This window comes from Oncorhynchus mykiss, chromosome 25, assembly GCF_057628025.1.
Source record: "Oncorhynchus mykiss isolate SJ-2025 chromosome 25, ASM5762802v1, whole genome shotgun sequence".
In the NCBI taxonomy this organism is placed as follows: domain Eukaryota; kingdom Metazoa; phylum Chordata; class Actinopteri; order Salmoniformes; family Salmonidae; genus Oncorhynchus; species Oncorhynchus mykiss.
In genome coordinates this window covers 56,091,862-56,107,649 of record NC_143046.1, presented here as the reverse complement: position 1 = coordinate 56,107,649, position 15,788 = coordinate 56,091,862, and the positions used below count along the sequence as shown (strand labels likewise).

The window sequence follows — 15,788 nt, the reverse complement described above, 5'->3', positions numbered from 1 at the left end:
GCGGGCCAGTCCATAGCATCAATGCCTTCCTCTTGCAGGAACTGCTGACACACTCCAGCCACATGAGGTCTAGCATTGTCTTGCATTAGGAGGAACCCAGGGCCAACCGCACCAGCATATGGTCTCACAAGGGGTCTGAGGATCTCATCTCGGTACCTAATGGCAGTCAGGCTACCTCTGGCGAGCACATGGAGGGCTGTGCGGCCCCCCAAAGAAATACCACCCCACACCATGACTGACCCACCGCCAAATCGGTCATGCTGGAGGATGTTGCAGGCAGCAGAACGTTCTCCGTGGCGTCTCCAGACTCTGTCACGTCTGTCACGTGCTCAGTGTGAACCTGCTTTCATCTGTGAAGAGCACAGGGCGCCAGTGGCGCATTTGCCAATCTGGTGTTCTCTGGCAAATGCCAAACGTCCTGCACGGTATTGGGCTGTAAGCACAACCCCCACCTGTGGACGTCAGGCCCTCATACCACCCTCAGGAGCTCTGGCAGTGCTTCTCCTGCTCCTACTTGCACAAAGGCGGAGGTAGCAGTCCTGCTGCTGGGTTGTTGCCCTCCTACAGCCTCCTCCACGTCTCCTGATGTACTGGCCTGTCTCCTGGTAGCGCCTCCATGCTCTGGACACTACGCTGACATACACAGCAAACCTTCTTGCCACAGCTCGCATTGATGTGCCATCCTGGATGAGCTGCACTCCGTCTCATGCTACCACTAGAGTGAAAGCACCACCAGCATTCAAAAGTGACCAAAACATCAGCCAGGTAGCATAGGAACTGAGAAGTGGTCTGTGGTCACCACCTGCAGAACCACTCCTTTATTGGGGGTGTCTTGCTAATTGCCTATAATTTCCACCTTTTGTCTATTACATTTGCGCAACAGCATGTAAAATGTATTGTCAATCAGTGTTGCTTCCTAAGTGGACAGTTTAATTTCACAGAAGTGTGATTGACTTGGAGTTACATTGTGTTGTTTAAGTGTTCCCTTTATTTTTTTGAGTAGTGTATATATACACATTTAATTTTTTAAGTCAGAACTGTAACTCCGCCACTCAGGAACATTCAATGTCCTTATGGTAAGCAACTTCAGTGTAGATTTGCAACTGTTCAGGGAAGTCAGGAACCAATACACGCAGTCAGTCAGGAAAGCTAAGGCCAGCTTCTTCAGGCAGAAATTTGCATCTTGTAGCTCCAACTCCAAAAAGTTCTGGGACACTGTGAAGTCCATGGAGAACAAGAGCACCTCCTCCCAGCTGCCCACTGCACTGAGGCTAGGTAACACGGTCACCACCGATAAATCCGTGATTATCGAAAACTTCAACAAGCATTTCTCAACGGCTGGCCATGCCTTCCGCCTGGCTACTCCAACCTCGGCCAACAGCTCCCCCCCCCCCGCAGCTACTCGCCCAAGCCTCTCCAGGTTCTCCTTCAACCAAATCCAGATAGCAGATGTTCTGAAAGAGCTGCGAAACCTGGACCCGTACAAATCAGCTGGGCTTGACAATCTGGACCCTCTATTTCTGAAACTATCCGCTGCCATTGTCGCAACCCCTATTACCAGCCTGTTCAACCTCTCTTTCATATCGTCTGAGATCCCCAAGGATTGGAAAGCTGCCGCAGTCATCCCCCTCTTCAAAGGGGGAGACACCCTGGACCCAAACTGTTACAGACCTATATCCATCCTGCCCTGCCTATCTAAGGTCTTCGAAAGCCAAGTCAACAAACAGGTCACTGACCATCTCGAATCCCACCGTACCTTCTCCGCTGTGCAATCTGGTTTCCGAGCCGGTCACGGGTGCACCTCAGCCACGCTCAAGGTACTAAACGATATCATAACCGCCATTGATAAAAGACAGTACTGTGCAGCCGTCTTCATCGACCTTGCCAAGGCTTTCGACTCTGTCCATCACCATATTCTTATCGGCAGACTCAGTAGCCTCGGTTTTTCTGATGACTGCCTTGCCTGGTTCACCAACTACTTTGCAGACAGAGTTCAGTGTGTCAAATCGGAGGGCATGCTGTCCGGTCCTCTGGCAGTCTCTATGGGGGTGCCACAGGGTTCAATTCTCGGGCCGACTCTTTTCTCTGTATATATCAATGATGTTGCTCTTGCTGCGGGCAATTCCCTGATCCACCTCTACGCAGACGACACCATTCTATATACTTCCGGCCCGTCCTTGGACACTGTGCTAACACTCCTTCCGTGGCCTCCAACTGCTCTTAAACGCTAGTAAAACCAAATGCATGCTTTTCAACCATTCACTGCCTGCACCCGCACGCCTGACTAGCATCACCACCCTGGATGGTTCCGACCTTGAATATGTGGACATCTATAAGTACCTAGGTGTCTGGCTAGACTGTAAACTCTCCTTCCAGACTCATATCAAACATCTCCAATCAAAAATCAAATCTAGAGTCAGCTTTCTATTACGCAACAAAGCCTCCTTCACTCACGCCGCCAAACTTACCCTAGTAAAACTGACTATCCTACCGATCCTCGACTTCGGCGATGTCATCTACAAAATTGCTTCCAACACTCTACTCAGCAAACTGGATGCAGTTTATCACAGTGCCATCCGTTTTGTCACTAAAGCACCTTATACCACCCACCACTGCGACCTGTATGCTCTAGTCGGCTGGCCCTTGCTACATATTCGTCGCCAGACCCACTGGCTCCAGGTCATCTACAAGTCCATGCTAGGTAAAGCTCCGCCTTATCTCAGTTCACTGGTGACTGGAACGAATTGCAAAAATCGCTGAAGCTGGAGACTTTTATCTCCCTCACCAACTTCAAACATCTGCTATCTGAGCAGCTAACCAATCGCTGCAGCTGTACATAGTCTATCGGTAAATAGCCCACCCATTTTTACCTACCTCATCCCCATACTGGTTTTTATTTATTTTATTTTCTGCTCTTTTGCACACCAATATCTCTACCTGTACATGACCATCTGATCATTTATCACTCCAGTGTTAATCTGCAAAATTGTAATTATTCGCCTACCTCCTCATGCCTTTTGCACACAATGTATATAGACTCCTTTTTTCTACTGTATTATTGACTTGTTAATTGTTTACTCCATGTGTAACTCTGTTGTCTGTACACACTGCTATGCTTGATCTTGGCCAGGTCGCAGTTGCAAATGAGAACTTGTTCTCAACTAGCTTACCTGGTTAAATAAAGGTGTTTTAGGTTATTGTCCTGCTGAAGGGTGAATTCATCTCCCAGTGTCTAGTGCTTAGCTCCATTCCTTAACAATTACAAGTATACCCATAACATGATGCAGCCATCAGTATGCTTCAAAATATGGAGTGGTACTTAGTAATGTGTTGTATTTGACCCAAACATAACACTTATTCAGGACAAAAAGTGAATTGCTTTGCCACTTTTTGTGCTGGCTTACTTTAGTGCCTTGTTGGAAACAGGCTGCATGTTTTGGAATATTTGTATTCTGTACACGCTTCCTTTTCACTATCAATTAGGTTACTATTGTGGAGTAACTACAATGTTGTTGATCCATCCACAGTTCTCTCCTATCACAGCCATTCAAACTCTAACTGTTTTAAAGTCACCATTGGCCTCATGGTGAAATCCCAGCGCGGTTTCCTGAGTTAGGAACAACGCCTGTATCCTTGTAGTGACTGGGCGTATTGATACACCATCGAAAATGTAATTGATAACGTCACCATGCTGAAAGGGATATTCAATGTCTGCTTTAAAAAAAAATCTTTACCCCATCTACCAATAGGAGCCCTTCTTTGCGAGGCATTGGAAAACCTCCCTGGTCTTTGTCGTTGAATCTTTGTATGAAATTCACTGATTGTGACTGAGGGACCTTACAGATAATTGTGTGTGTGGGGTACAGAGATGAGGCAGTCATTCAAAAATCATGTTAAAACACAATTATTGCACACAACGTGAGTCCATGCAACTTATTATGAGACTTGTTAAGCACATATTTACTCCTGAACTTATTTAGGCATGCCATAACAAAAGGGTTGAATACTTACTAACTCAAAACATTTCAGCATTTCGTTGTTTAATGAATCTGTCAATTTCAAAAACATAATTCCACTTTGACATTATGGGGTATTGTGTCTAGGCCAGTGACAAAAAATGACAATCGAATCCATTTTAAATTCAGGCTTTAAGACAGCGAAATGTAGAAAAGGTCAAGGGGCGTAAATACATCATAAATACAGAAGTCTGTGCAGCCCCTTCAAATTAGTGGATTCGGCTATTTCAGCCACACCCGTTGCTGACAGGTGTATAAAATTGAGCACACCACCATGCAATCTCCATAGACAAACATTGTCAGTAGAATGGCCTTACTGAAGAACTCCGTGAGTTTCAACGTGGCACCGTCATAGAATATCAGTTCGTCAAGTGTCTGACCTGCTAGAGCTGTTCCGGTCAACTGTAAGTGCTGTTTTTGTGAAGTGGAAATGTCTAGGAGCAACAACGGCTCAACCACGAAAGGGTAGACCACACAAGCTCACAAAGGGTCCCAGAGTGCTGAAGCGCGTAAAAAATCAGTCCTTGGTAGCAACACTCCCCGAATTCCAAACTGCCTCTGGCAGCACAAAAACGGTTTGTCGGGAGCTTCATGAAACGGGTTTACATGGCCAAGCAGCCGCACACAAGCGTCGGCTGGAGTGGTGTAAAGCTCGCTGCCATTGGACTCGAACAGTGGAAACGCATTCTCTGGAGTGATGAATCATGCTTCACCATCTGGCACTCTGACGGACAAATCTGTGTTTGGCGGATGCCAGGAGAACACTACCTGCCCCAAAGCATAGTACCAACTGTAAAGGTTGGTGGAGGAGGAATAATGGTCTGGGGCTGTTTTTCCATGGTTCGGACTGGGCCCCTTAGTACCAGTGAAGGGAAATCTTAACGCTACAGCATACAATAGCATTCTAGATGACTCTGTGCTTCCAACTTTGTGGCAACAATTTGAGGAAGGCCCTTTCCTGTTTCAGCATGACAATTTCCCCGTGCACAAAGTGAGGTCCATACAGTAATGCTTTGTGGAGATTGGTGTGGAAGACTTGACTGGCCTGCACAGAGCCCTGACCTCAACCCCATCGAACAACTTTGGGATGAATTGGAACGACGACTGCGAGCCAGGCCTAATCGCCCAACCTTGGCCGACCTCACTAATGGTTGTGGCTGAATGGAAGCAAGTCCCCGCAGCAATGTTCCAACATCCAGTGGAAAGTCTTCTCAGAAGAGTGGAGGCTGTTGTAGCAGCAAAAGGGGGGACCAACCATGATTTTGGAACGAGATGTTCAATGAGCAGGTGTCCACATACTTTTGGTTAAGTGGTGTACTTTCTGAAGGCACTGGATCTGCTGTGGAATAAAAGGCATGTGTGTGCGCGTGTGGAATTCCTACCCTAGGGACATGGAGAGATTTCCATCCTGCTCTAATTGTGTGCGTATACTCTGGGGTCAGAATGCTATCGGGAATCGGAGGCCTTTGGGGTAGATCAGTTTTCCATCACAACGTCCAAAGTGCTACTTGAAGACCAAATACCTGCTGGATCCAATTTACAGAGACCCCACTTTGAATCCAATATAGATTCAAACAACCCCAAAGCTTTATTAGAAACACCTGACAGAGTCCTTCTAGAGGATTTTGCCTCACCACAAGAACAATGTCAATTTACACAGAGAGCGGATTCACTGTTGATTTAATATGTGTCGTCTCAAGAACTGACCAGGTGGGTTGCCAGGTATGGAACTAGGTTGCCATGTTGGAGTCAGAAGATGGAATGGCTAATGTCCTGGCTTTGATTCTCGGCAGCCTCATAACACTTATTTCATTCTAAATTCCTCAAGCTGGTAGACTTTTCATCATTCAGAACAAATAATTAGTTTGAAGGTGCATAATAGAACCAAACGGGGTTCATCTCAGTCTTTCCTCTCACCAGGTTTTTGAAGAGGGCGGTGAGCTCCTTGGTGAAGACCGAGAACTTGAGGAAGGCAGAACCCAGGTCGGGGTCGTCCCTGTAGACACAGTTCTCCCCAAACTTCTCCAGAGCCTGGGTGTACTGCTCCTCATTCTCCACATGGGCTGGAAGAAGAGGAGAGAAAGAAGGGATGAACACGGCAGCACCATGCCAGTGTGCATATTAACAATCACTCTGCCAGCACCAAGCCAGTGTGCATATTAACAATCCCTCTGCCAGCACCAAGCCAGTGTGCATATTAACAATCACTCTGCCAGCACCAAGCCAGTGTGCATATTAACAATCCCTCTGCCAGCACCAAGCCAGTGTGCATATTAACAATCACTCTGCCAGCACCAAGCCAGTGTGCATATTAACAATCCCTCTGCCAGCACCAAGCCAGTGTGCATATTAACAATCACTCTGCCAGCACCAAGCCAGTGTGCATATTAACAATCACTCTGCCAGCACCAAGCCAGTGTGCATATTAACAATCCCTCTGCCAGCACCAAGCCAGTGTGCATATTAACAATCACTGCCAGCACCAAGCCAGTGTGCATATTAACAATCCCTCTGCCAGCCTGTCCTTCGGGTATGGACATCAGTGGTGGAAAAAGTACCCAATTGTAATACTTGAGTAAAAGTAACAATACCTTGATAGAAAATGACTCAAGTGAAAGTCACCCAGTAAAATACTACTTGAGTAAAAGTCTAAAAGTATTTGGTTTAAAATATAGTTAAGTATCAAATTCCTTATATAAAGCAAACTGTTGTTTAAATGTAAAAAATGTACGGATAGCCAGGGGCACACTCCAACATCATTTATAAACGAAGCATGTTTGCTTCCACCAGATCAGAGGCAGTCAGGATGACCAGGGATATGTGAGTGAATTGGACCCTTTTCCAGTCCTGCTAAGCATCCAAAATACTTTTGGGTGTCAGGGAAAATGTACGAAGTAAAAAGTACATGATTTTCTTTAGGAATGTAGTGAAGTAAAAGTAATAAAAATAGTCAAGTACAGATACTTTAAAGTACTACTGAAGTAGGTTTTTTTGGGGGTATCTGTACTGAAGTACTTTACACCACTGATGGACCTGCACACGGACCACACAGACCACGTGCACACGCACACTTTTTCTGATCCTTACATGGCAATCAATGAATAATAAATAGGGGCCTTGGTTAGAGTGCACAGTGCAGTGTGTGTGGAATTCCATTCACTTCCATATCCCCCCCCTCCATCTCTCTGGCATTGTCTTTGGGACACAAGGACACAATGGGACAGGGAGAGAGAGCGAGTTGGAGAAGACGGTGTCTGCATCCCAAATGGGGATGGGTCAAAAGTAGTGCACTATATAAGGAACAGGGTCCCATTTGGGACACAGCCTGTGTCGTCACACTGGAGTGACTCCAGAGCAGCGGCCATGTGGTGGGGATGAGAAAAACAAAGGGCCTTGAAAGAGGAAGAGCGAGAGACTGGCGTCACCCAGTTAAAAGGGAACTATGGTTACAGTGTCTGGGTTCAATTGTGCAGACGGAGCATCAAACTCTCTCGTACAATGAGATGAAAGAAGAATTACTCATGAAAGTTGCCATTCATTAGACTTTGGGAGTCGATAGACAAAACTGACAGTGTCACTGGTTACAGTTTGCACTTCCTGCTTGGAACCCAGCTAGCACATAACGTTCTGAGAACCAAATGTAGCTTCTTTTTTTAAAGAGCGTGTTTGTCCTATGGTTATTTTGCATACAACCTTCCCATAATGTTTCCTTCAGGTTTTCTTAAGGTTCTATTTAAAAAAAGTAATTTTCTCCAATTATTCAGAGAACGTTAAGAAACAACGTTATTCTGTGTGAATTTCTGTACTTCTAAGAATGTTATTTAAAAACATACATCCGTTCTCAGTGTCAACAAAACTCTATCCTCTATCTTGTTAAGTGTGTTCAGGTGTGTTGGCCGCACCACTAATTGGCCACACCTGATCTTAATGAATGCTTGTTTCCTTTGAAATCGGGTCTGTTTGAATTTACAAAAATGCACAGTTTTGTAAGAGTTAAAAAACATTGAAATCTCAGAACATTAAAACCCAAAAATTAACTTTCAGGGAACCATGAAAAAAAACATTCTCAGAACCTAAACTCTCCTTGCAATCAAAACATTTTTGTTCCCAGAACAGGTGAAGATCTCACTTCCGAGGCCTCCCGAGTGGCGCAGCGGTCTAAGGCATTGCATCACGACAGACCCGGGTTTGATACAGCTGACCGCGAACAGGAGACCCATGAGGCAGTGCACAATTGGCCCAGCGTCGTCCTGGTAAGGGGAGGGTTTGGCCGGCCGAGATGTCCTTGTCCCATCGCGCTCTAGCGACTCCTTGTTGCGAGACGGCCGCATGCTCACTGACATGGTCCCCAGTTGTACGGCGTTTCCTCCGACACATTGGTGCGGGTTGGCTTCCGGGTTAGGCGATCAGTGTGTCAAGAAGCAGTGAGGCTTGGCAGGGTCATGTTTCTGAGGACGCATGGCTCTCGACCTTCGCCTCTCCTGAGTCCATATGGGAGTTGCAGCGATGGGACAAGACTAGCTACCAATTGGATATCACGAAATTGAGGAGAAAAGGGGTGTAAAATACATCAAGGCTTCGTTCCCAGAAGCAATACGAAAACAAAAACGTATGTTCCCACAACTTCAAAAGAACCTAATATGTTTGCTAAATGACTAAAATGTACATGTTACAGTTAGGTTGCTTCTAAAACTAAGGCTATAGCTAATACAAATGGCTGTGGTATTTAAAAAAAAAAAAAAGAGTCAAACCTAAGAGAGAGAGAGATGCCACCCGTGCGCGTGTGCGTGTGTGTGTGTGGGGAACAGGAAGTTGTCAATTCAACTAATCAAACCCAGCAGCACCACTTCAAGCAACAAAAGGGAAGTCCATAAAGCAGGCCTGACAGATGTCAGCTAGCCTCAGACCCACACTTCATTAAGTGCTGCTCACAGCTAATAAACCAGAGGTGGAGAGGAACACTGGGATTTGAGGCACTGGTTGGGTGCAGGGAGAGTTGCCATGACAACCCAGAGACCTTCCCTCGAGAACTATGGTGAATCACTAAAACAATACCGAAATACACTACGGAAAAAGGAACAGCACGTCAGAAATCAGCTCAAAGTAATTGAAGAATCCGTAGACTAAACCACTTCTGGGAAAATTGGAAAACAAAGAATTATCTATCCAAAATGGAGATGTTTGGGTAAACCACTTCTCCAATCTTTTTGGCTCTATAACAAAAAAACAAACAGCAAAAACATATACATGATCAAATACAAAATCTTTGAATCAACTATTAAAGACTACCAGAACCCACTGGATTCTCTAATTACCTTGAATGAAATACAGGACAAAATAAAACAGCTCTCCCACCCAAAAAGGCCTGTGGTGTTGATGGTATCTTCAATGAAATGATCGAATATACAGACAACAACTTCCAATTGGCTATACTAAAACTCTTTAATGTCATCCTTAGCTCTAGCATCTTCACCAATATTTGGAACCAAGGACTGATCACCCCAATCCACAAAAGTGGAGACAAATTTGACCCCAATAACTACCGTGGGATATGCGTCAACAGCAACCTTGGGTAAATCCTCTGCATTATCATTAACAGCAGACTTGTACATTTCCTGAGTGAAAAAAAATGTACTGAGCAAATGTCAAATTGGCTTTTTACCAAATTATCGTGTAACAGACCCCGTATTCACCCTGCGCACCCTAATTGACAAACAAACAAACCAAAACAAAGGCAAAGTCTTCTCATGCCTTCTTGATTTCAAAAAAGCCTTTGACTAAATTTGGCATGAGGGTCTGCTATACAAATTGATGGAAAGGGGTGTTGGGGGTAAAATATACTACATTATAAAATCCATGTACACAAACAAGTGTGAGTTTAAAATAGGCAAAGAAACACACACATTTCTTCCCACAGGGCCATGGGGGTGAGACAGGGATGCAGCTTAAGCCCCACCCTCTTCAACAGATATATCAACAAATTGGCAAGGGCACTAGAAAAGTCTGCAGCACCCAGCCCCACCCTACTAGAATCTGAAGTCAAATGTCTACTGTTGCTGATGATCTGGTGCTTCTGTCACCAACCAAGGATGGCCTACAGCAGCAACTAGATCTTCTGCACAGATTCTGCAAGACCTGTGATGGTGTTCCAAAAAAGGTCCAGTCACCACAACCACAAATTCCATCTAGACACCTTTGCCCTAGAGCGCACAAAAACAAATACATACCTTGGCCTAAACCTAAGTGCCACATGTAACTTCTACAAAGCTGTGAACGATCTGAGAGACAAGGCAAGAATGGCATTCTATACCATCGAATGGAACATAAAAGTCAACATACCAATTAGGATCTGTCAAAAAAAATACTTGAATCAGTTATAGAACCCATTGCCCTTTATGGTTGTGAGGTCTGGGGTCCGCTCACCAAACAAGATTCACAAAAAACACAAAACTGAGACTGCATGCAGAATTCTGCAAAAATAACCCCAGTATACAATGTAGAACACCAAATAATGCATGCAGAGCAGAATTAGGCCGATACCCGCTAATGATCAAAATCCAGAAAAGAGCCGTTAAATTCTACAACCATCTTAAAGGAAGTGCTTCCCAAACCTTCCATAACAAAGCCATCACCTACAGAGAGATGAACCTGGAGAAGAGTCGCCTAAGCAAGCTGGTCCTGGGGCTTTGTTCACAAACACAAACACACCCCACAGTGCCCCAGGACAGCAACACAATTAGACCCAACCAAATCATGAGAAAACAAAAAGATAATTACTTGACACATTGGAAATTATTACCAAAAAAAACAGAGCAAACTAGAATGCTATTTGGCCCTGAATAGAGAGAACACAGTGGCAGAATACCTGACCACTGTGACTGACGCAAATTTAAGGAAAGCTGTGACCATGTACAGACTCAGTGAGCATAGCCTTGCTATTGAGAAAGGCCGCCGTAGGCAGACCTGGCTCTCAATAGAAGACAGACTGTGCACACTGCCCTCAAAATGAGATGGAAACTGAGCTGCACTTCCTAACCTCCTGCCCAATGTATGAACATATTAGAGACACATATTTTCCTCAGATTACACAGATCTAAAGAATTTGAAAACAAACCCGAATTTGATCAACTTCCATATCTACTGGGTGAAATTGTCACGACTACCGCCGAAAGTCGGTTCTTCTCCTTCTTCGGGCGGCATTCGGCAGTCGACGTCATGTCTTCTAGCCATCACCGATCCACCTTTCATTTTCCATTTGTTTCGGTCTCGTTTTCCCGCACACCTGGTGCATATAACCCTCTGTTCCCCCAATGTCTGTGTATGGAATTGTTTGTTGTAAAGTGTTTGTGCACTTCAGACTGGTTTGCGAAGGGTTATTTCAACCCATATTTTGTTGTTCTGGGTGCAGTTTGTTTTGCCTCATTAATCTGCAAGGGGTTGTTACCCATTTCTGCTCTCCTGCGCCTGACTTCCCTGCAGCCAGTCACGCACCTCTTACAGAATTCCACACCGTGAATATGGAGTCAGCAGGAACAGGTGCCCCTGGTATAGGGGTCGAGGAGCGTGTCCGGGAGCACGCGGAGATGCTCAATCCATCTCGGCTCCGCCACGGACCGCATCGTCCAAACCATGGACCGCTGGGAGAGACCGTTTCTCCAGCGCCTCCACCAGCACAACAGGGGTCTCCACTACTCGCCCCCCCCCCCCCTTCACCCGGTCCCAGTGGGATTTGTCTCGCCCTTCCCCGGGAGTACGATGGGACAGCTACACGCTGTCCCAAGAGTGCTCGGGGAGGTGTTTTGGGGTTTCCGTTGGTGCTACTACAGTGGAAAGTCCAGACCGTGCGCATTCCCCCCGAATATTCCGATTTGGAATATCCAAAAAGGCGACTCAATTACCACCCCATCGTCGGGGGGATTGTGTGATAAATTCCCTGGTAGACGCCGCACTTCCCAGGAGTCACGTGTATCCCGTCACAGGCGGAAACGGTGGCTATGGAAACATATGTCAGGGGTACAGTCGGTCCTCTACTTCAACCGCCTCCTCGAGTAAAAAAATGTGTGAAGGGGGGGGGGTCTGCGCCCATGTATTGACTATCGAGCTCTTAAACAGATCACTGTGAAGTAGAGTTACCCGCTACCTCTCATAGCCACAGCGATTGAGTCAATGCACGGGGCACGCTTCTTCACGAAACTAGATCTCAGGAGCGCTTACAACCTGGTGCGTATCCGGGAGGGAGACGAGTGGAAGACAGCGTTCAGTACCACCTCAGGGCATTATGAGTACCTCGTCATGCCGTACGGGTTGATGAATGGGTGTAGTGGTGTATATCGATGACATTCTGATATACTCCACTACACGTGCCGAGCATGTGCCGAGCATGTGTCCCTGGTGCTTGGTCGACTGTTGGAGCATGACCTGTATGTCAAGGCTGAGAAATGCCTGTTCTTCCAGCAGTCCGTCTCCTTCCTAGAATACCGCATTTACACCTCAGGGGTGGAGATGGAGAGTGACCACACTTCCGCCGAAGTCAGTTCCTCTCCTTGTTCGAGCGGCGTTCGGCGGTCGACATCACCGGTGTTCTAGCCATCACCGATCCACCTTTCATTTTCCCCTTTGTTTTGTCTTGTTTCCCCGCACACCTGGTTTCCATTCCTTCATTACTTGATGTACATATAACCCTCTGTTCCTTCCATGTCGGTGTTTGTTGTAAAGTGTTTGTGCACTTCACTGGTTTGCAAAGGATTATTTCAACCCGTATTTTGTTGTTCTGGGTGCAGTTTGTTTTTCCTCATTAAACTGCAAGGGGTTGTTACCCATTTCTGCTCTCCTGCGCCTGACTTCCCTGCAGCGCACCTCTTACAGAAATACCACAGTGTGACATCACAGCAGCAAGATTTGTGACCTGTTGCCACAAGAAAAAAGGTCAACCAGTGAAGAACAAACACCATTGTAAATACAACCCATATTTCTGCTTATTTATTTTACCTTTTGTACTTTAACCATTTGTACATCGTTACAACACTGTATATAAAAATAATATGACATTTGTAATGTCTTTATTCTTTTGGAACTTCTGTAAGTGTAATGTTTACTGTTAATTGTTATTGTTTATTTCACTTTTGTATATTATCTACTTCACTTGCTTTGGAAATGTCAACATGTGTTTCCCATGCCATTAAAGCCCCTTGGATTGAATTGATAGAGACAGAGAGAAATGTCTTAATGTTTACTATTCATTTTTGATTATTTCCCTTTTGTTTGGCTATTTCACCTGCTTTGGCAACGTAAAGAAATGTTTCCCATGCCAATAAAGCCCTTTGAATTCAATTGAGACGTTTTTTTTAGAAGTAGTACGGAGCTGCGGCTCTGAATATTGTTTCTTTATCCTATGTAATGTTTTCTCAGTGAATTTGGTGGGTGTTGTCCCCTGTTCAGAGAAAGTAGTCATTGAAGTTTAGATTTATGCCCTACATCCTGATATTACCAGGTTCTGACCACTAGACGGTGCTGTTCCTACTATTAGGTGATTTGTTAAAGGGAACGTTCACCCAAATTACAAAATTGCATATTGCTTTCCTTACCCTGTAAGCAGTCTATTGAAAAGGTACGACAGCAACCTATGCTTTGGTTTTGTTTACTCGGCCACTGTTTCGAATGCAAACTTTTTAGCATTTGTGGCACAAATCCACCCAATAACAGGAGCAGCGCCATCTAATAGTCAGAACCTGGTAATATCAGGATATACGATGGGAAATAAAGCTAACAACTTCAATGACTAATTTATCTGAATGGGGGGGGGCACCAAATTCACTGAGAATTCATTACATAGAATGAAGAAGAAAATGTAAAAAATACTCTGAGCCATACCTCTATACTACTTGTCACACAGAGAAGCGATGCGGTATACTCGCTGTATACTCGCTGTATACTCGCTGTAGGAATCCTCATGTCTTACTCATTGTTTAGAATTGCTTCGGGTCCAAATCGGAAGTTAAGTACTATATTTCTTGAATGTTATCATTTAAAAATGGCCAATGTAGGTGCAATCAATTAGCTACATTTCACAGAGATCCAAATTATATTTCAACAAAATAATGTTGCAGGAACACTAAATCTTATCTGTTTTCAACTACAGAAATGATTTCAGAACAATCTGAGAAGGTGAGTGTTGAAATCCTCTTTCTTGTGCTTTTTGAGGTGGAGAGACAGAGAGAGAGAGAGAGAGAGACAGAGAGACAGAGAGAGAGACACAGAGACACAGAGAGACACAGAGACACAGAGACACAGAGAGAGAGATGCGGAGGAGTGCGAGTATCGACACCCCAAGGCATCTGCCCCCAGAGAATGACTCAGCGGAACACATTATCGCACAGCATCTGTCCAGACAGACTGCCACACACACGTCCAACTTTTAACGTGTTCACACGTGAAATTGAAGAACTACAAGCAACTCTTATGGTGATGCAATAAGATCAAGGTGGATGAATCATGTCTAGAACCAGCAGATCAAAAAAAATCATACCGCAAGATAAACATGAACGACAAGCACTGCGTTTGGAGTCCTCTGAGCTCATAGGCATAGATTTAACGAGCGAGTTGAAAGTCCTTGATTTAAAAAAGGCTTTTAAACCCTAATCTCAAAGTCAAATTGTCTACTGAAGGACATTTTTCCTGCTTTTAGAGAATCCACAATCTAGTCAAGTGACCTGAATGGGACCTACCGTTGAATACCCTATGGGGTGCTGTTTTATTTCCCCTTGCTCACCTCTGGCCATAGGTGGCTGACGCGACAACTCACGTTCAAACACACGCAGACTGTTTAGGCAGCAAACCCAGCTGTTTTGTTGTGGGTTGCCCTGGCCCGTGTGTCGCCAGCGGGCACTGCCTGGGCTTTTGTTTTTTTTCTAGTGGCACCTGAGATCAGGGCCTCTCGGTGCCTCAACTATCCACCCATGACAGAAAACACCCGGCGTAAAGCCCATAAGGCTAGTCTCCTGTTTACTGTAATACAACCCCGGCAGACAGACACGTCAGTGTACTGTGTGTCTGAGTGTGTGTGCCACCCTCCCCAGTGCATTCCTACGCTGTCTCTCGTCTCTTTCCGTCACAGCCAGGGATAGTCAGTGATAACATGACATGGAAGGCTGGCTTCTGCTGTTGTGGATGAATCGAGGGAATGACTTGGGTTCCTGTCTGTGGCAGGCCCTCAGGAAATGGTGGCCCCCTTGTTTTATGGGAATCTTGAAAAGGAGGGAGAGGTGACACAATTCACCCATTGAAAGCCCTTTGAAAATCCACACACAGGCAGACACACAGTTCTTTGACAACTCAATGCATACAAAAACACATAGAACAAACCAACTGTAGTTCTGCAAGAACAAACGTAACACACACACACACAGACGTCCCCTGCTGTGGATAATCTAACAGCATAGAGAGTGGTGGGGTGTTGTTATTCCAGCATTGTCCGCTCCACCAGACAGATCTTTGTTTAATCAACAGATAGTAGCCTAGCTTCTGTTTCCTCAACCCAAACTCTCTCTCTCTCTCTTTCTCTAGGGCTGGTCAATCACAAGCTTACTTTGCTGGAGGTTTCAGCACGGACAAAACTATGTCCACATCCCCATCTATTTCCAGCTTAGGACCACACTGTCCACGGAGGCTGAATAAATACTGCTGGACTTAACACCCTTTTCACAATTTGGCCGTTAAGGTTTACCCAGAGGACCACCGATTGGAGGGGAGGGATGGTCGTTAGGGGAGAGCTCA

The 15,788-nt window shown here is 45.4% G+C and overlaps 1 protein-coding gene across 6 annotated transcripts in view; it reads right to left on the bottom strand.

Annotated features, from left to right (window-relative positions):
• asap2a (ArfGAP with SH3 domain, ankyrin repeat and PH domain 2a) overlaps positions 1 to 15,788 on the bottom strand; it is a 97,861-nt gene that overhangs the window by 45,908 nt on the left and 36,165 nt on the right. For 5 of the 6 annotated variants that reach the window (XM_036963079.2, XM_090220577.1, XM_036963080.2 and 2 more), the window contains exon 3: positions 5,934 to 6,079. The exons of the other annotated variant lie outside the window; for it this stretch is intronic. In XM_036963079.2, coding sequence (XP_036818974.1) covers positions 5,934 to 6,079 — 146 coding nt within the window. The remainder of the gene's footprint in view (positions 1 to 5,933; positions 6,080 to 15,788) is intronic. 6 annotated transcript variants of the gene reach the window in all.